At 37.6% G+C, this 21,774-nt stretch overlaps 1 protein-coding gene across 1 annotated transcript in view; it reads right to left on the bottom strand.

The window, feature by feature from the left end:
• Nucleotides 1-18,506, bottom strand: part of LOC110372723 (uncharacterized protein) — a 386,544-nt gene extending 368,038 nt beyond the window's left edge. Inside the window, exon 1 of the mRNA XM_049839203.2 lies at nt 18,070-18,506. Coding sequence (XP_049695160.2) covers nt 18,070-18,107 — 38 coding nt within the window. The 5' untranslated portion in view covers nt 18,108-18,506. The remainder of the gene's footprint in view (nt 1-18,069) is intronic.
• Nucleotides 18,507-21,774: the final 3,268 nt, after the last annotated feature.

The raw sequence follows: 21,774 nt of genomic DNA, 5'->3' as shown, positions 1-21,774 counted from the left end.
TAGATATTGCAGTGTAACACAACATACAAGCTCTTTCACATTTATTATTGTCATTGCACATAATAGATTAAAATGGCAGCTGGATTAAGACAACTAGTCTTCGATAAATCTTGTAACTAAGTTGCATCATAGATATTTTATACAAGAGAATTTAATTTTACTTGGCTAGAAAACTAGGAATAACAGCTGCAATCGTCTATGCATAGATGTTTTATCTCACGAAAGCGAGTGAGCCATACTTGAGTGTAAATATAAAGTTTTTTTTTTCTTTTCCATAAATATTATTTGTTTGACTCCACTCGCCACTACTGAACGCTCCTGAGCTTATGAGCTACTTACTATCCAACTGTTGGGAGTGTTGGGAGTGATGCTGAAGGAACGAACGGGACGATGCATATCGCATAACGCCTCTGCACGTACGGTGGATTTTTGTTACAGTTCTATAACTTTGTCGCGAAAAACAAAAAAACCACTAGATGGATGGCCGGATCGAGCAAAGTGACGAACTTTGAGACCTTTCCAGGACTTCTTTCAGTTGAAACAATGACGTCAAAAAACTACTATGGATACAACTTGTTCCGGAATTTTCCTGAATGTAGTAAAGAAAGATCCCCATCAAATATGATACCCTCTAACAATCATATTATACCGTTTAACTAGCTCGAGTGGTGATGATCTCAATGATAAGTGGTGAAGGAGAGAAATGACAGCTCTCTAAGCAATTCGTTACACACTGGTAAGTATACTCGCATGCTAAGATAACCGTGATATGATCTTATTTCACTATATTATACAATATAAGTGTTATATGTAATAAATGGTAAGATTATGGTGTTGGTATCGCTCTTTCTATCTCTGTTACATAATCATCAAATTCATTTCATTTATCTCCAATTCAATTGGATTCAGTTTTGAAGAAAAGCTGTTTTTCATTCCCAGATATTTCAGGTGATTTGGAATATTGGCTGTTTAGCGATATTACCGTCAATTGTGCTATTCTTTGTGTGTTGTGATTTTCTGTGTTGTTAATTTTCTTGGTGTACAATAAAGAACAATCTAATCTAACTCAGTATGTATAACACAGTGTATGTGTAACATGTGTGTTTGTAAAAAATATCGATTTCTTTACACTACGTAATGAAATCGATATTTTTTGTATAGATTTTTCATTTTATTCCTTAACCCTTTAGTATGCAAAGAGGTCGATGCACACAAGCAAAGTGTGTGAATGTGGACATTTCAGCTTAAAGGACAGATATTATTTTTGGTAACATTTCTGAATTTCTGTTTCACTAAGTAGAAATCAGGCTGGCAGGAGCTGGATGCGAGAAGCCGAATATAGATCTCAGTGGCGTGCACTTGGAGAGGCCTATGTCCAGCAGTGGACTGCGATAGGCTGATGATGATGATGATGATGAAGTAGAAATCAACATAAGCCTCAAACAAAACCAGTCGTAAATAGTTTAAGTACTTGTATCCTAACTATGTGTATTGCATCTGACCGCCGAACAGAATAGAGGCCATTTTAACACGACATTAATGTAAATGATATTCCAACTACCGCACTAACCTCAAACGACTGTGACGAAAACTCATTACAATAAAAATACATTAATTACAATATGAAAAACCTCTTTTTACAGTACATTGCTCTTTATTTGACTGTTCCTCTTTCCAGTCTTCTTTGAAAGATGTGTTCACAAAGCTATTTTGAACTTTAAATTTTAAATGATAAGGCTCAAGTTCGCTCGCTACATTTTCCCACTTCAGAGACTGCAAACATTTGCGTTAACTACTTACAATTCCAAGGTTTTGTCTTGTTAGAGCTGTATGTATCTGAGACTTGTTATAAATATGTAAACATTTCATTTCATTAGCGAAACACCGACTAAGTGCGACGAACTTGAAGACTTGAGTTATCAGGTAAATGCTAAGTTATTATAAATGACATGTAAGTATTAAAATAATAGACGTTTTTATGCATACGGTTTTTATTTACTCTAATGTTTTTTCTGTCGGCCCCTGACATGAGGATGTTAAGTCTTAAGAACGTTTTAGGTACAAATATAAACAAGACGAAGCCAATTTGATAATGGACTTGCTAAATGCTGTAGATCTTAGCACTTTCAGTGGTTTCACCTTCGTCCCAAGAGTTACAAGAATTACTTCACAGATCCTGATAAAATTTCGATAAATGCATTATCTATCTAACAGTGGTCGTGTCGGATTGCCGTCCCATCGGGCTATGAGAGTGAAGGAATAGGGAGTGCACCTGTGTCTGCGCAAATGTTTGTGCACTATAATATGTCCTGCGCAGCTGGCTGATCTCCTTTAATGAGAACAGCCGCCGTGGCCGAAATCGGCCGTGGACGCCATACTTATCTAACACTGACAGAATTTTTCAAATCGGACCGTTTCTGAAATAAGCGACTTAAAACAAACAAACTATCCAGCTTTTATACTATTAGTACAGACAGATACTGTACCTCTTGTTAAAGTAGTAACTTACTTACCTCTAGTATTTCAAAAATATCGACGTGAACAGAATAAATAAGCCTAGAATTTAAGTATGTACTTTCTAAATTAGAACACTGTAAAGAAAATTGTGGAGGTACGATAATACACAGGTCCCAAAGAAACCAAAAGGCTGTAACTTTGTACGAGATAGAACGAAATATAATTTGAGGAGTCCCTCTGGGCATGCTAGCGTACTCGGTTATATCAACTAGCAATTTCACAAAAAAAGTAAATTGTACTATAGGATATGAGTATAAAGCAAAATTGCTGAAAGGTTAGATTATCAATTTTAGGGCTCAGGGGTTTTTCCTACAAATCATCTATTAAACATGGTCTGGAACTTTTGTTTTTGCAGCGGTTTTATTTTTCCTGTCGTACCTATATTTCTGGAACGCCTCATTCGATTTTCAAAATAATTTGACAAATAGAAAAGGCTGTAGTTCCTATTATTTCTAACCAGCCAGCAGCCAGTGATTTTAAACACATGTCAAAAGGTCATCGACCTACACAGGTATCAGCTCGCCATCCAGGGACAATAACAGCTGAAGTGCGGCGTAGGCGCAGTCAAAGTAACCCGGTCTTTGTTAACAAGCTGCAGGTAACACAAGTAGCCATTAGCATACGGCAGGTGGCTCACTATTATACAGGAAACACTAATTAGCCACCGCAATTACACCATAGTTTAACCACAGATTAAGCAAGATTTAAACTACAGTTATATCAGATGGGGGCTTTAAATAATAAGATTGTGTTATCTTTTAATGCTGTTCTCCTTTTTGAGGTAAATTAACTGAGCTGTTTTTAGGGTTCCGTACCCAAAGGGTAAAACGGGACCCTATTGTTTTCGCTCCTCTGTCCGTCCATCCGTCCGTCTGTCCGTCCGTCTGTCACCAGGCTGAATCTCATGAGCCGTGATAATTAGAGAGTTAAAATACACACAAATAGGATATCCCAATCCCGTATGATGGCTACGTTGCAGAGGTATCACGGAATTTGTTTTTTTTAGATTTTGTCAGCTGCCCAAAAGCGCTATATTAGATTGCTGGCAGCCCGTGATTCAATAATCAATGCCACTAAAATAAAAGCAGAAGTCAGGGCCGCCTCTGGGCTTGAAACACGCAGACCGTTCGCAATTGCTTGCACCAGGCTGGATTACGAGCTTAGAGGTCTTGGCGAGCTCCGCTCAATTCCCGGCAACGTCAACAACGAAGATTGCAGTGGGCTTCGGCAACTTCGGCAAAATGAAGAAGGTGAGGACGAAAATAATTGGGAAAAATGTCTGTTCGTTGACGAATCCTCAATCAGCTCTCATCCAGATAACCGACGTGTCCGTGTCTGGAGAAGACCAGGCGACCGTGAAAGACAAAGAACTGACACCGATTTTTCGCTGAACCGATTTTTCGTTCCACAGTTCAGCAATACGAAAAATCGGTGTCCTTTTGGGGTGGGATTATGATTGGAGCTAGAACGCCTTTGATCCCGTATCTGGGTTTCATGATAGGGCTAGCTTTTGCCCGCGACTTCGTTCGCGTGGAATAGTGACTTCCGGCAGATTTTTGGTTTGATCAATAGATGGCGCTGTATGTCCGGAATATATATTTTTCTTGTAATAAAATCTATCCTATGTCCTTTCTCAAGTTCCAAACTATGTCTGTAGCAAATTTCACACAAATCAGTTCAGTAGTTTAGGCGTGAAGAAAAGACAGACAAACAGAAGGACAGACAGAGTTACTTTCACATTTATAATATTAGTTAGGATTTAGCTCAAGTATGAGGGCGCGGGTTCGATCCCAGGTCAGGCAAGTACCAATGCAACTTTTCTAAGTTTGTATGTACTTTCTAAGTATATCTTAGACACCATTGGCTGTGTTTCGGATGGCACGTTACACTGTAGGTCCCGGCTGTCATTGAACATCCCTGGCAGTCGTTACGGGTAGTCAGAAGCCAGTAAGTCTGACACCAGTCTAACCAAGGGGTATCGGGTTGCCCGGGCAATTGGGTTGAGGAGGTCAGATAGGCAGACGCTTCTTGAAAAGCAGTGGCACTCAGCTGAATCCGGTTAGACTAGAAGCCGGCCCCTAGCATGATTGGGAAAAGGCTCGGAGGATGAAATGCGGAAATAACTCTGTCGGTCTGTCTGTTACGCTTTCACGTCTAAACCACGGAACTGATTTAAATAAAATTTGGTACAGAGATAGAGTTGAACTTGAGATAGAACATCCAACACAAGTGCAGTTTTTATCCCGGACTTTTGAAGAATTCTCTTGGATACGCGATATAACCGAACACTGCGGAAGCTAGTACAACATAAACAAAATTTAGTAAATTACGAAGCGAATATTTAGTAACAGGATTCCGTTTTACACCTTCGGATACGTAACCCTAAATTATAAAGTGTAAAAAAGTAAAGGCACAATGAGTAAATACTCATGTGATAAAAGGAAGAACATGTGGCTGGCCTTTCATACGACTATCTCGTATAGTAGATACCAGGGGCCCGATTCTCCTAATTTTACTTAAGCGCCATTCGATTGACGTTCGACTCGATTCGACTGCGACTGAGATCCAATTCCGACTCGATTACGATTGAAGCGTATGTGGCATTCCGCTATTTTTCTTTGAAATAAACGTTTTTATCCTTTTCTGTCATTCAATAATGAATCATTTTATCTGGAAATGATTAACGATTGCAAAATGATTGTACAGCAAACTACCGTATAGACCAAAATCATCAAAAGTAGCAGACCAATCGCACACCAATCAAATGTCAATCGAATACGATTGGTCTTTTATTAGTAGCAGAATGCCCGATATGGTTAAAACTGCTATTACGATCATATTGCGATTCCATTTCTATTCGATTTTGACATTATTAACTTAGGAGGATCGGGGCCCAGATAGTTAACCAAGTATTGCCTTATCAGTCTAGTCCTGATTACCTGAATATCATCTATATTCATTCAGCATACTAAAGTCAAACGTGGTGAGAATACCTAATTAATAGGCATGTTCTTTTGACTTTAACCCGTTAATTAAGTGTTAGTCATTTTCATTAATTATTTATTTTATAGTGTGTTGTTGGGTCATAGGTTTCATTTAATTTTAATTTTAACGATCGATTGTAGTTTGCGTTCTCGTCAAATAATTTTGCCGCTGTTTGCTCCCATACGCAGGCACAATTATAATAAGTAAAAATATATGTAAACAAAAATACCGGCCGAATTGAGAACCTCCTCCTTTTTAGGAAGTCGGTTAAAAATCTTAAGTAAATTAGTTAAGTCAGCCTCGTTAGGTTGAATAAAAATAAGTAATTGGAAAATTACTACTAAGCTTATAAGTAGCAAGTACCTACCAAATAAATATTATTGATAATTACTTCCTTATATCTTATTCGACCTCAAAAAACAGATATTACAGGTAATTTTACAAAACACTTAATTTTTAGGAAACCAAAAAAACTTGTTGCCATGACAACAGAGACATTAAATTGGAAGGTACTAGTTTGCGTCCGAATTGTAACTTTTTGTACAAATTCAGTCATCCGTCTCGGTTCACCGAATGCGGAAGAATGGCTAATCGTTACCCAAGTTAACACACAGACAGATTAAAATTAAATATTGCGTCACCGTGATTATGTTGGAACGGTACATTTGGGTACAAAGCTTACGTCGTTCATTTTGGTCATTTGGTGACTTTGCTGGATTTGTCTAGGAAACCTGGAGTTACAACATTGACAACTTGGAGAACTATCAAATGCACAGCGAGTAAGTGAGGTTATTAACACTCATTCCTTCTTTTAGTGAAAATAGTGTGCCCTACAGCAGCACAATAAAGAAGGCTGTAAATGATAAATAGGAAACTGAAAAAAGATACTAAAAGCAATACTGTTTGCAAACAAAAACCATTATTTTTTTATTGTATTAATAGGTATGCGGTTAACAGTACCTCATTACGTACTAACCATAAGTTCTATAAATAAATTATCTAAGAAATAACCTTGACTGTACAAGATATGATTATACCTTCGCTTTTCTTGCGAGAACAAGCCAACAAATATCCTGCATATTTGTTGGCTTGTTAATATAAGAACTAGCTTACCTATGTCTCGCGGTTTCACCTGTCAAAGTCAAAGTGACCTTTTAGGTACTTAATTTCTAACTAGTTTTTCTCCCGCGTTCACCCGTACTTTAAAGTCAATACCTAACTTACCCAGAAAAATTAAGTCTATGTTAATCGAGTTGGTTAAGGTTAAGGATAAGATAATGTAGTAGTGAAATGGATCTGGATAAAAAAAAGCTGGGTCAATGACCTGCCACAAACAGCGACCGATAGAGAAACATGGGAGGTCTTTGCTCAGCAGTGGGACAGCATAGGCTAAATAAAAAATGAGTTAAATAAAATAATGAGTGATGATCATCACATACAAGGTATCACAGTATGAGATATGATTTGAGGAAACAGGGTTAAGCACGGTCAATGTCGCCACAGATTAACAGTTATTTAATAAATAAAACATCAAAATGTTCACATAACATCTAAATAAATATCACATTAATGATATCATCATTGAATAAAATCGTAAACAAATGTCAATACCAAGTTATGCCAAAACTGATCATGACATAACGTTGAAAGGTCAAAATGAGATTCTCGGAGGCCCTATGTATCAGTGTATTTGTAGACATTGCTCAGAATGAACCTTAAGCACATTAAATTTGGTGATTTGGGTAACCAGATTCTGTTGGAAAGTTTGACAAGCAGTCTTACCAAGGGAGTTGCCGGGCTAAAAGGCTCAGCTTAGCTGCATCCATATAGACTGGACGTCAGGTAGATACAGAGGCATTATTTTTTAAAGATTTATTTTAAAGTCTGACTTTACTATCAACAGCACACAATTTTAAATAATAAGACTATTTTTATTGATCTAGTCTCGTTACAAATGCACGTGCTAAAGTCGAAACGCTCAGGGTATTTTTTTATCACTAACCGATGCACATTTACGCAATCTCGAGAAACGAAGGGTTGTAAATGAACCATTTTATTAAATTGCAGGAGTAATAGCAACTTGAGTAAAGGGAATATCCATGCCTGTAAGCCTAAGGGCACGACCAGTAATCACGTTAGTAGACACACAACAAAAAGGCTAGCATCCCTTTTGCCCAAGGCTAGATACAATAATAAAGATAATACAATCTTTAAACTGAGATTTTTCATTAAATAATTCAACTATAAAACACGTTAAAAAACTACTAGAATAAAATGCTAATCTTTTTTTTTTAAATAACCTGTTTTAATAAACTTAATATACAGGCCTTGTCGACTTCCGCAGCGTGCTGAATCAAAAAAGAAAGGACATTGTTCAATTTTGGCCTAAGAACCGATGTGAATATAAATTATACTAAAATTTTCATTTAATTTTTTATTGTTTGAAACATATTTTAGTTTTCCACGGACACTTCAAATAAATAAATTCCAAATAAAAAGTTGGGTCACAATTATTAATGCCTTATAAAATGTTTCCGTCAGCCAATGCTGCCAGTTTCGGAAGTTTTCGCGATTTCGGTAAATACGGACCGAATTGAGAACCTCCTTTCCGAAGTCGGTTATTAAAATTAGTTGCTAACACTTTATTCATTTAAATACCTAAATTGACTAGCTAGAAAAAAACTAGTATTCTATATGTTTTAAGCGAAATCGCGAATTTCTAGCTTGGCATTCGAGTAGGATTATAGTTTTCGTAATTGGCAACACTGGTGTACTTCAGTCAGTTTGCTAGAAGTCAGTTTGATTGCTTTGCGACTATCGTTTCTTTTGTGACTTTCTATGCGTTTCATGGTTTTATTCTAACAACTTTGGCTTGATTACGGACTCCGATTAGATTGCGTACTTGGTAGACTCGGCTGTGTGTAAAGGACTGGATTTTCCTGGCATTTTCGGATATTGCTCTGTCTGTGATCGAATTTAGTTGTATTATAATTACAACAATCGATGCAGAATATAGTATATTGTATAAATTGTGGATCTGCTGGAGGTTCTTTGGTATTAGAAAACGAAGATATACTTGCATGTTGCATACAACAATGGACTGTTCCCCGTATGGTAAGTGGTCTACGAAAGTGTTTTTCTAATTTTGATAAGAATGTTACTACCTACTTATGTTTTCATAAGCACACAATTTCTCGGTTTTCAAATTAATTGCCACAATTGCAAGTTACTTTACTAATGTTTTATTGTATTTATTTATTACAGGTTGAAGCTCATGACCTTATATGTACGACGTGTTGGTCTGAAGCAGTCGAGCATAATAAGATGCAATGCACTGTTGGACGCAATTGTGTACTTTGTAAGAAGCTCCTACCATCAGGCATTACTGTTGCAATTGTATCGTTGGGCGTAGAACAGTGAGCTGTTGTGCCCACATAATGACTATAATTTGGTATTTAAGCTGGGCGAGATACCAAAATTCAATTGAACCCCCTGATCAGTTCTTAGATAATATATTATTGAGAAATATTGATGATTAAAAACCTTTAATTGAATATAAATATTGTTTTTATTGCACATCCTCGAAAACCTCTTTCATTGTTATTGGTAAACCTTACTTTAACTGTTAAATTATTTTGTGTGGTAATGACATTTTTAGTATGGTCTGTGCCTTCTTGGTAATAGACCGCGGGTTCGATTCCCGCCTTATGGCATGTAGATAGCTAGGTAACTGTCTAATATAAAAGTAGTAACAATCATTTAAATAAATAATTCTCCATCGTAATAACATCGATATTTTATGAATTGTGGTGAATGGAACTCTTCCATTTTGGATACTTATGCGTTTTATCACAAATCCAAAGTGGATTCACTATATATTAAGAAACGTAACGTTGAAAGCAAAAGCGTTTAGGTAGTTGTTTTCATACAAATTCTAAGCATTTATGAAAACTAGTCACACGCCCCGTCTTCGCACGGTGGCAATGTAAAACCTTGGTGTAAACCTTCCTCTTGACCTACTCTATCTATTTAAAAAAATCGCACCCAAATCCATTGCGTAGTTTTAAAGATCTAAAGCATTCATAGGGACAGACAGAAAATGCAACTTTATAAAATGATCATTGTCAAAGAATTCTCTTAAACTTGACTAGGTACTATCTCTTTTCCTAGTATCTAGTAGAGTAGTCTTTCCCTAGATCTAGAAGAGAACATATAGAGCTGTACATAGTATTGTTGATATTTTGTATAGTGTAGTTTGATTTTTAATTAATACTACACTGATATTTCACGCAAGCTTGGTTATTTTTTATTTATAACCTCAAAATATTAACTTTTTTCGTAATTATTTTAGTTTCCTGAAGTGTCCGTTCGTGAAAACTTATTTCATAGGATTCCATATAATTTAAAGAGTTTATAGAAGTCACTTTCCATTCGAACGGTTCTTAGGCAGAACATGTATGGAGCCGGAACAATGTCCTTTATAAAAAGAGGTTTTTTAAGAAAAATTACTATCTTCATGAAAAGGAAAGTCCCTTTTTTTCAGTTATAAAACATTTGTTTGTCCAACATTTTACTCAGCATAATTTACATTAATCCCTTCATGTATTTTCCGTACTAAAGGAATACCATTATTATTCCGGCGTATCCCATAAACAAATGAGGAACGATTTACATAACGCATAAAGGTACGCGAACACAACTCGCTTAAAGGACCAGAAACATAGGGTGACCACCCACCGTGGCGATATACGCCTGTGAGCATTACAAATAGAGAGGGCCAATTTCCAATTAAAATCTCAGCAGGTGGTCTAGCTAGAGGGCAGCACTAGAAAAATAGATTACTCCAGTCTACACCGAGGCGTATCGGGATGAGAAATAAAACAATCTTAATAACGTTGTCAAATTAAAAATATTCATATAATCATTTATGGTGATGGTCGTTTTGGGCTTTGTAACGTGTGTTAATAGATACCAAGAATAATAAATGAAGACAAATGAATTGAAGGTTTCTTTTAATATTGTTATAATATGAGATTTATTTGAGCTACTGTTGGAAAAAGTCGTGGTGGCCTAGTGGGCAAAGAACCAACCTCTCGAGTATGAGGGCGCGGGTTCGAATCCAGGTCAGGCAAGTACCAATGCAAGTTTTCTAAGTTGGTATGTAATTAGACACCAGTGGCTGATAAAAAGGTGAAGGAAAACATCTTGAGGAAACCTGGACTATATAGTCTGAAATCACCAACCCGCATTGAGCAAGCGTGGTGATTAATGCTCAATCCTTCTCCGTGTGAGAGGAGGCCTGTGCCCAGCAGTGGGACGATAAATAGGCTGTAACTAACTAACTGTTGGAAGTTTTATTTTTGTTGATAACATCCAAACCTATGCGATTGCGATATCTTGCATCAATTAAGTGCTGGGTAACACAAAACATTGAAATTACAAAGGCCACTCTTTATATTTTACAGTTCTATTTCAATGGCTCCACAGGCCCGCATCGCATGTATCGGACGGATCGCATTATAGCATAGCTATGTATCTGAGTCGTCCATACGATGCGGATCAGTGGACGCCGTTGTATAAATTCTTATACAAGGCAAGGTAAAATCTGTTACGTGCGATGCGTCCGATACTTGCGATGCGTGCCTGTGGACGCTTACCTTAAACCAGTGACATTCATTTTCACTAGCATTGTCAACACCTACTTAATTGTTCCGCTGTTACAATAAAACTTTATCTGACAATGTCCTAGTTTGCAATCACCTTTGAAAAAGACATTTTCTAACGCTTTGCAAACATGTCATGTGCGAGTTACTACATTAAGTTGACAACCTGACATCAAGCGCTATGGCGCCAGCCAGACTGATAATATCTTTAAGTAGCAATAAGTACTATGTTAACAGCTGATAACATTGTATTGCAAGAAAACATTTGTAGCGACCCAAATACCTTTTAAATTGGGCAAATAAATACTACCGGTAATGTAAACTCTAGTGTTACCTACTCTAATTTAAAGAGTGACTGTCATGATGTATATGGTGCTTAGTTCTGATGTTAGGTACTTACACGATTATGACCTCAGATAGAAGAGTATGGTAGACGTTAAGCCGATCCCAAGTTAAACTGGGATAAGGGCAGGGGCCCGATTCTCCTAAGTTAATTGAATCGCAATATCATCGCAATAGCAGTTTTAACCATATCGGGCATTCTGCTACTAATATAAAACCAACGACATTCGATTGGTTTGCGATTGGTCTGCTATTTTGGTGATTTTGGTCTATACGGTAGTTTGCTCTACAATCATATTGCAATCGTAAATCATTTGCAGACAAAATGATTCATTATTGAATGACAGAAAAGGTTAAAAACGTTTATTTCAAAAAAACAGCGGAATGCCACCTATGCTTCAATCGTAATTGAGTCGGGATTGAAACTCAGTAGAATGTGAATCGTATGTCGCTTAAGTAAAATTAAGAGAATCGGGCCCCAGGATGATGGTTGAAGAGTCGAAAACATCAATAACAAAACAGACATTGTAAAAATATCAGTTTGGTGACTCTGAACACATGAAAGGCTTCGTTTTAAATAGTAGGGCTATAAAAATAGGCTCATAATGTTTGCACAGAGCAATATAGGGAATGGTTTTTACGATCGCTATTTGCATTTTCATTGATAGTAAAGGTAGAATTACTGCAACATAATCTTTGGATAATCACTAAGACACCATGCATGACTCTACCACAATACAATTTATTTGCTAAGCTGAGCTTAACCCAACGCAAGATGAAAACATAAAAGGCGGACATAAGCTACTCTTAAATCCTTTCCTAATTTCTCAAGATATAAATCAGCTTTCTACAATCACAACAGACTACAAATCAATACAATAAGTTGGAATAACTTTGTCGTTTGGTGAACTACCTATCCAATCCGTACTCGATATGCGTTACAGCCAATTTATTACTATAAGGTTCTGCTCACATCGCGTGATATGCTGTGATATTTTACGCTTTTGTTATAGCTTGACTTGTTTATTACTGTAGCGTGTATGTAGGTACTAGGTGCACATAGCTATACATTTTAGTAGTAAATCTTCTGCGGTGGACCGAGTATTGTGCCCTGCGGTACACCTCTGATTTTTCGTACTTTTTTGTTTGAAATTGTATGTGACTTAGTAGGATAGTTGTGAGATATTGAAAATTTTGAATACGATTTCGATTAGGTTAGCTTCGTAAAATGAAAGATTTTGAAATTTTATCAAATCGGTATTGGGATGTTATCAAAATATCAGAATGAAATATTTATTAACATTTTGGAAAATGTCATTAAATCGGATGATGAGCCTTCTTCTAGGTTAAATACGTACGGGGATCAATCAAGAGCGAACTAACGAGCCGTTCCGGTTCTTTGAGACATCTGTCAACGATTTTTGGTACCTATTACAAAAAAAAATGATCGGGTCCAAAGAAGGTATATATAAAAGGGCGAATACACACACCCTGTTGGCGATGGCGATGAGCCTTTTATTTGGAAGTTTGGACCAATCTACAAATCGAAACGTGGCCTAGTAAAAGCCTGTTTAAGGTGATTTAATATTAAGAAGGCCTACAAAACATCTAGATTGCTCAAATGCATAAAATTGTATTACCTTTATGCCTTTATTATATACATAAGTAGTATTTTTAAATCTATGCTTATAGTATTAGCGCTTAATTGTCCATGAAATTCAAAAGGCTCTTTAGGATCTTTTAGGTACCTAATGCTATTATTTTTAGCTATTTTAATTAATACCTCATTCGCTAGCCTTTCAGCTTTCTCCTAGCTATTTGTTCCTTTATTAAAGATATTCTAATCGAGGCTATCAGAGGCATCAATCGGTTATTATTTATCATCAACTTTAATTGCCGATCGATTATTATTATTCTGTTCTTTTATTACACAGCTTTTGTTGAGATTCTTTACGGTTTGTTGCTATAGAAAGAAAGAAAATATTTTTTATTGCGCAACAATAGACGCATACACACACTTAAAATTAGGCACATTATACAGAAATAATGATAGAAGGGGAAAATATGCGTCTTAAAGCGCGCAATACGGCCCTCGCTCAGCATAATGCTGCGACCCGAAACGAGACAGAGTCCCAGCGCTGCTTTTCAGCGACAGCCGGTGCTACCGCGATGACGTCTATCGGTGATGCTGATTATGAATTGATATAAATTAAAATAAATAAATAATATAATGTAAATGTTGTGTTTTATGTTGTGATATGACTTTATGTAAATATTTTGTTGTGATATGTTAATATGTGATACAAGGAAATTGTGCAGTAAATGGATTCATATTATGTGACAGATGCTCCACCAAACCGAAGAAGATGATACAAGAGCAGCCCACACCGTAGGAAGGAAGTGATCGACAAACCAGAACATGTATATCTAAAAGCTATCTAAAAGCTTTCATGTAATAAGTCTCTATAAGGCCTACATCTTTTTCATCTCCAGTTTCTGTATTATACAACATGTAACGTAATTAACGCACACCCTCAAACACCCTAATTAGAATATTATGTTATAATCATAATACATACACTGAATTTTTAATTTAACATGTATATGCATTGTTATTTACTAAATTAGTTATACCAATTATTGGAGAACTTTTTGGTCATACTACTAAGCACGCAAATATCGCGCCGCGCGTGGCCGCGCGCCGCTTGACTCGACACAACATAACGAAACTACGGAAAAAGCCGACAATACACGAAGTCTTATTACTTTGAGTTACGGTCTATTTGAATTGGTTTTGACTGTACAGGGTTAATATGACAATAATTTCCGTAGTTTTAATTATTTTTGTGATAAAAAAATACCTATATTAAAAATTATATAAATCGATTCAGTAAACGATTCTGAACAAAATTATTTAAGGCGTTAAGCCGATCCCAAGTTAAACTGGGATAAGGGCAGGGGCCCGATTCTCCTAAGTTAATTGAATCGCAATATCATCGCAATAGCAGTTTTAACCATATCGGGCATTCTGCTACTAATATAAAACCAATCGTATTCCAACGACATTCGATTGGTTTGCGATTGGTCTGCTATTTTGGTGATTTTGGTCTATACGGTAGTTTGCTGTACAATCATTTTGCAGTCGTAAATAATTTGCAGACAAAATGATTCATTAAGTATTGAATGACAGAAAAGGATAAAAACGTTTATTTCAAAGAAAAAATATCGGAATGCCACATACGGCTCAATCGTAATCGAGTCGGGATTGGATCTCAGTCGAATCGAGTCGAACGTCAATCGAAGGTCGCTTAAGTAAAATTAGGAGAATCGGGCCCCAGATTGACGGTTGTATGTCATGTGATATCCTAATTTGCCTGTATGACTTGCATTCTTTTTTTTTGCAAACCCGACACTTGAGCATTAAGCATTAGCCGACTCAGGCGTCAGCAAGTACCTACTGCAATCGGTAACGGTATGACCGTGTGTACTAATTCAAAAATTATTAAAATTACTTACCAACATTACGGCGCGCATTCGGCGCTAGGTTTACCAACATAACACTCATGTTAAGCGTTTAATGCAGCTATGCATGTAGGACAGCATTTTGTTACTACAGTTAGATTCTGTAATTTTAGGACATCCACATTCCGGCAAATATTAACGTCAACTGTCTTGTAAAGCCCGTAGGTTTATAACTACACGCCATTTTCAAATTATGTTAGGGTCGGTTTAAGACTTAATGCATGTCTGCAATGCTGTCATTGTTTTACAGGAATGACTGCATATCCGTTCCAGACCCGGTGGGTAGTCGTTGATAAATACATAATAATATTAAAAGGTATCATGCCAGCTTCTGCTCGTTTATATTTTATGGTTGTAATATAAAATCTAATAGGTATCCTTTTAAAATATTACACAATAAACCAACAGCCTTGTCACAGTTTGTCATAGGTATGGATTCACTTCACCTTTAGAGTCACGTATCGACAGTTAATCTTTTTCATCATCATCATCATCATCATCATCAGCCTATCGCAGTCCACTGCTGGACATAGGCCTCTCCAAGTGCACGCCACTGAGATCGATTTTCGGCTTTGGGGATAATAATAAGTGTAGCCACAAAATTATTTATTGGACACATGATTAAACATCTAATTTTATAACTAAGCAACGGGGAAATGACATAGCCTCTAATAAACGAATTCGTCTTTTTTATAACCCCAACTACTAGAAAGCTTCAATAAAAGATCATCAATTATTGTAACTTGTCCTTCTTATTTATACATTGTCATCTAATTTACTAACTCGGCCTCATTTTTTTTTTAAAGTAGTAGGATTCATTTTATTTAGCATATTGCCATTTATAACCTTCAATTAAAAGCATTGTATTAAAAAATTGAAGTTAGTGACGAAAACGAATCGCTGCAAAACCGACTCCACGTAGTCTTGTCTGCCCTACCCCTAGGGTGCAATTCAAAACCGCGTAGGCGCGGAGGGGCGAGGCGGCCTGCGAGCTGAGGCGCAGGTAGTTTTTAAGGCCCGGTATCCACCAAAGCGGAGAGGAGAGGAGACGAGAGGAGATGTGCCGCGAAGCTGGCAGGTTATTTCCACCAAAGCGGAGAAGAGATGCGTTGCGGAGAGGAGATGTGAGTTGTGTGTTTATCGTACAGCGATACTTTTGCTTCGATGTTAACATCGATGTGCCCGACTAGACACTTCTCCGCTCTGCCGTGCCAGTTGCTCGCTTGCTGCACAAAATTCTATAGAGAAATGAGACATCTCCTCTCCTCTCCGCTTGACCCATTTCCACCAAAGCTAAGCGGAGAAGAGATGTGGAAATAACGAAATCGGATTGGTTTATTCAAACACATCTCCTCTCGTCTCCTCTCCTCTCCGCTTTGGTGGATACCGGGCCTAAGGCTCGCCGCCGCGGCTGAGGCTGGCCGGCCCTGCCGGCCAGCCGAAGCTGCGGTGGTGAGCGTGCAAACCATCTGCGATGATAAGCTCGCATGGGACCGCCGGAGCCCCGCAGCGCCGGAGCCGTGACAGAAGCCATGCTTGCTGCATGTTGCATGTTTACTTCCATGCTGGGTCAATTAATATGGGATGTGTTATACATCCCATATTAATTGACCCAGAAAACTCAGTAGGTACGAGTTAAAAAATTAGAAGGTAAATAAATATTTTTATGATGTCATTTAATCGTATTTAAGAAGTTTACTGTTAGAATGCAATGCAAAAAAATAACCATCATGCTGAGTTGTATTTAAAGTGGAAGATAACTCGTGGCTAAGATAGTATTATTTAGATGCTCGACGCTTTATTAATTGTGGCTGACTTAGTAATTTAGAAGGCAACATACATTTTTGGGGGCGAATAATGATATTAAAAAGAAGCCTGTTTAATTAGCACCCCTTTTTATGTAACCTGATGGTTAAAATTTTAGTTTTTTCTAACTTATAGATATTTGGCTTCAGTTGGTGTTGCTCTATGTTGGTGTAAAAAATATAATGTTACAATGAAAACGTGCCTACTACTGTATTTATCAAGATTAAACTTCAGCAGCCTGACTTATTATTTTATCACACTAATACGATACTTATCAGATCCAATCAGTGCAATAACAACGTGAACGTGTAATTAGATAAGTATCACTGGTTATTAGGTAGTAGATATGTAGCCTTACTTACTAGGTACCTATAATAGGTATCTACTTATGCCTCGATCATGGCCTCGCTTCGTCTGTCAAGTGGTAGCGCGGTCTGAAGTAGCTACGACACTGGTGGGTGAGCCTCACCTCGTAGATTTACTCATTTACCAGTAAGTCCCAGCCTCTTACTAAACTTAAAGCTTACTAGTTACTAGCGAAGAATCTTAGGATGAGTTGCCCCATTTAACTAGGTATAACGATTACCCATAAGCCCATAACCATAACCTTCTCATTAGTCAAATCGTTTAGAGTGCAACTCGACATTACTTAGTTCTTGATCTAATGGTCAGTGGATCTTCTTAAAATTTAACGCTGATAGTACTTACTAGGAAAGAACCCATGGTTTAACGTTTCCAATTCAAAGAATTCGATAGAATCATAGTGAAACTTGTCTGCCGTTATTTCATTAGTCTGCCGTTAAATCTATTTCTTCTATTTTTATTCATTAGTCTGTCAACACATCTCTGCCGCATGTCTGTTACGTGCCAAAATTAGTCCCAATTTAGATGCAAACATATCTAAGGAATTTCCGTCTTTAAAAACAGTATATTTTTGATGTACCGACTTCTATTTAAAGTTAGGTTACATTACAGCGGATTGTTTGAATTAAACCCCATTGATTTAATCAACATCAACGGACGATTGTTTGAGGATTGATACCAATCAACTGACATTTTGTATAAGTGATAAAGACAACTGAATTTGACTATTTATTAATTCATGATTCATTGTGAAGGTTATCAAAACTATGTTTTTTTTTTCGAAAATAAATCAGCCTTCAGTTTGATTAAGTAGGTATGCTAATATCAAGTATAATCAATGTAAGTACTGCGAACTAAAAACTACACTCACCTTTTAGGCTTCCACCGCTTCATAAAAACGCCAAACATGATATTTTATCCTTCACAAACACAAACAACAACAATCACTTCACACAAACTGATAACGAGTCAACGACTCCCCTTCAATCAATACACGACAACTGTAGGCAGGTAAATAATTGCAACGAACGATAAGATAAACATCGGACGGAGCACCAAAAGCGTCTGACCTAGACACACTGACTGAGAGCACTGTCCCACATCGAGAACATCTCTTAAATCGATATAAACACATAACTACATCGCTTACTGCGAAATTACGCAATCGTCCTTAGGAACGTGCGTAATATTTTGTTTATTTAGTGATTGAAACATCGATAGCATTTATCGTCCATTAGAATAAAATAAACAATTGACGCGGCTTTCCGTCACTCGGTCTTGGCGCAACTGAGTCATTCTCATTCATTCGTTTTGACTGCGAGTCGAGACTTGCGTTGCCGGAGCGCGTCAGGTGCGGTCGATCAGCTGCTCGGATGTCGCCATCTTGTTTTGCATTTTGGCGCCATCTCGAGGTGACCTTTCAACTTCCGAAACATTAGGAAGTACCTATATTGTTATTTGGTAAACATAGCAAAGCCTAATGTAATTTGTGTTAGGAAGGTACCTAGGTATGAGGTGGTTAAAGATTTATGTAATGCAAGGGTAGGTATTTATTTATTGAAATTAGGCTACATGCATTAATTATACCAACTTATATCTACTAATTATACCTACCTACATTATAATATAATAATACGTAGGTACCTACCTACGTAGGTACCTACGCGAATAAACATTCTACTGATAGATGCATGATGATATTTCGCAAACGTAAGTGCCTAATTGCCTGGGCTACAGGATTATTTGAAAGAGTTACCGTGGCCCTGGTACCTACATAAAAGGCCTACGACGGCAAACGATGTATTTTTGGTCAGTACAAGTCCGATAACCCACAGCGAAACCCACAAAAAAGGTACCATATAGGTACCTATAGTATCTAGCACTTACCGATTGCTCAACAATGATGCATTGATGCGGCCCGGGTTCGATTCCCGGCCGATGCATGAGTCTTTTTGCCGACATTTCGTACTTTTTTTAAGTGTCCTGTTTTGTTTTACAAATTTGGTCTTGAAATCATTACACAGTAATTCATACAACCCCTCATTCATCGATCCTCCCTTAGATTTGTAATGGACTCTCCAAATGACAGGGGACTTGACCTTGAAGTTCATTCCACGCCGTTGATAGGGGTGGTGTGACCTTGAAAGGCATTAATATTCTACTTTGTAGTCGACTATCACATGATGTGATTCATCTATAAAGTTTTATACTTAGTTTGGGCGGTAACATGACTGATTGATGCCCGGTTCCCACATCAGGACGCGATTTGGACAGTTTTTGACAAAGTTAAAAGATAATAAAAAAAGTCAACACAGTTTCCGGAACAATGTTCAAACTCTCCAGCTTTATTATAATTCCAGTGAACTTACTTATGACCTATCTAATAAAACATTGTAGCTATCTCAAAGACCATCGTTTCGTTTTGAACACATATTATGTACAGAACCCAATCTACTGAACTACATACATTTAATTCTTAATAGATACCATCACATGACCACATTCCTTTTAATTTTCAGTCCACATATCATCGCCAATTCTGCCCACATTTATATTAACCAGCAAACAGATAAATCGAAAGATATAAACATGTCGAGCTGAGCACTATTATTATGTCAATTACAGCAGAATCGATTGAAATCTCGATTGTATCGATAGTCTATCGATTATCGGTATCGGTCGTTGCTATTGAGGGATAATGGACTACAGTAGGTACAGGATAATGGGAGCCTTTTGAATACGTCATCATTAATGGTTGCTTTGTGAAGAGCTCGTGGCCAAGGATCAGCCACGATCTGTTGATTGACCACCATCTTGATATACATACGTCTTCACTTTGGAACCTGGCTATAATTAGTTTCTCACTAACCATCCGAGAAACCAAAAATTCGGACAAGCAGTCTTATCTACCAAGGGCTACCGGGCTGCCTGGGTTGACGAGGTGTGACAGATAGTTGCTTCATATAAAAACACATACTCAGCTGCGTCCAGTTCGACTGGAAGCCGACCCCAACATAGTTGGGAAAAGGCGAAGCAGATGATGATGATGAAATAGACAAAGTTTTATAAGTACCTATCCAGCTGGTCATACTGCTATTTCATAAGAGAAGTATATAACGACTGTTGCCTGATTATTTGAAAAACTGGTTGTATAATATGCTACATATGTTATGTATATATATTTTTATTAGCATAATAAATTATTTCGTTATACAATGCGAAAAACTCTTAAATTAAAAATGTATATTATAAAAACAACGGGTGACTAATAACGCGGTCAGATTGGTCTTCACGCTTGTGACGTCATTATGGCAATCCAACTTCATGGCAGTACGTTTAGCAGCTACTCGTGCTAACGTTCACAGTGGCAGCCGCTATACATGTAAAGTTCGATTTAACTAACGTAATCTATGTCACCACGGTTTTTCTTGCAGCAAGAGTGCAGGTCGCATGACACGGCACGCTAGTATTAATGACTTTATCCGTCGTGACAAGTGACAAGAGTGTCACCGCCGGAGTGCCAGGCGTTTGAGAACCCAAAGGCTTAGCACGTGACCATGCCAAGGGACCAGATGGGATGTCTATGTTATGGACCAAGTGATAAATTGGGCAGTATACATAATGCCCGGTCATTATGAAAAATGCCCAATATGAGAGTGCAATTTGATAATAATTATTCGAACAATCAAATTGACCGGGCACTATACATATTGCCCGTGACCTTTTGGGCAAAGTAATACAAACATATTAAATTTCATTTATTTCATTGTTATTGACATTTAACTTAAAATAAACTAAATATAGCACATCCCATATCAATTGACAGAGCATAGAATTAAGCATGCAACATGCAGCAAGCATGGCTTCTGTCACGGCTCCGGCGCTGCGGGGCTCCGGCGGTCCCATGCGAGCTTATCGTCGCAGATGGTTTTCACGCTCACCACCGCAGCTTCGGCTTGCTGGCCGGCTCGCCGGCCAGCCTCAGCCGCGGCGGCGAGCGCTTCAACTATCTGCGCCTCAGCTCGCAGGCCGCCTCGCCCCTCCGCGCCTACGCGGTTTTGAATTGCACTCTAGGGGTAGGGCAGACAAGTCTACGTGGAGTCGGTTTTGCAGCGATTCGTTTTCGTGTATTTTAAAGGCGTCCATATATTTTTTTAGTAGTCAATAATACGAAAAAATGGTTTTATCTAATAATATTTTTGGAAACGTTATTTGGTGACCATTTATCCATTTTGGTAACCGTTTAGAATTTTTTTGGTAGTAAAATAGGTACTTTTTTGGGTGGCGTTTAAACACAAGCCATATAGAATCGTCAAAATACTACTTATCCCGTAGGTGCATTCTTTCACGTGACAGTATAATTAGGATTACCACTTAGCAGTCGCATAGATTCATTGATAAAGGTTGTGTTGTGGATGTGAAAAATCTAAACAAAAGAAGTAAAGTTTGTGACGTTGTGGATATCTCTGGATCTAGTCAGCCAATTTGGAAAATGATTACGTATGGTGCGTAAGTAATTTTCACAGGAAACAGCTATAATCTATGTACATATGCTTTGAGACTGACAAAGCTGTCA

Source organism: Helicoverpa armigera, chromosome 9 (genome assembly GCF_030705265.1).
Source record: "Helicoverpa armigera isolate CAAS_96S chromosome 9, ASM3070526v1, whole genome shotgun sequence".
NCBI lineage: Eukaryota > Metazoa > Arthropoda > Insecta > Lepidoptera > Noctuidae > Helicoverpa > Helicoverpa armigera.
The sequence above is the reverse complement of the archived record's forward strand: the minus strand, read 5'-3'. Positions and strand labels throughout refer to the sequence as shown.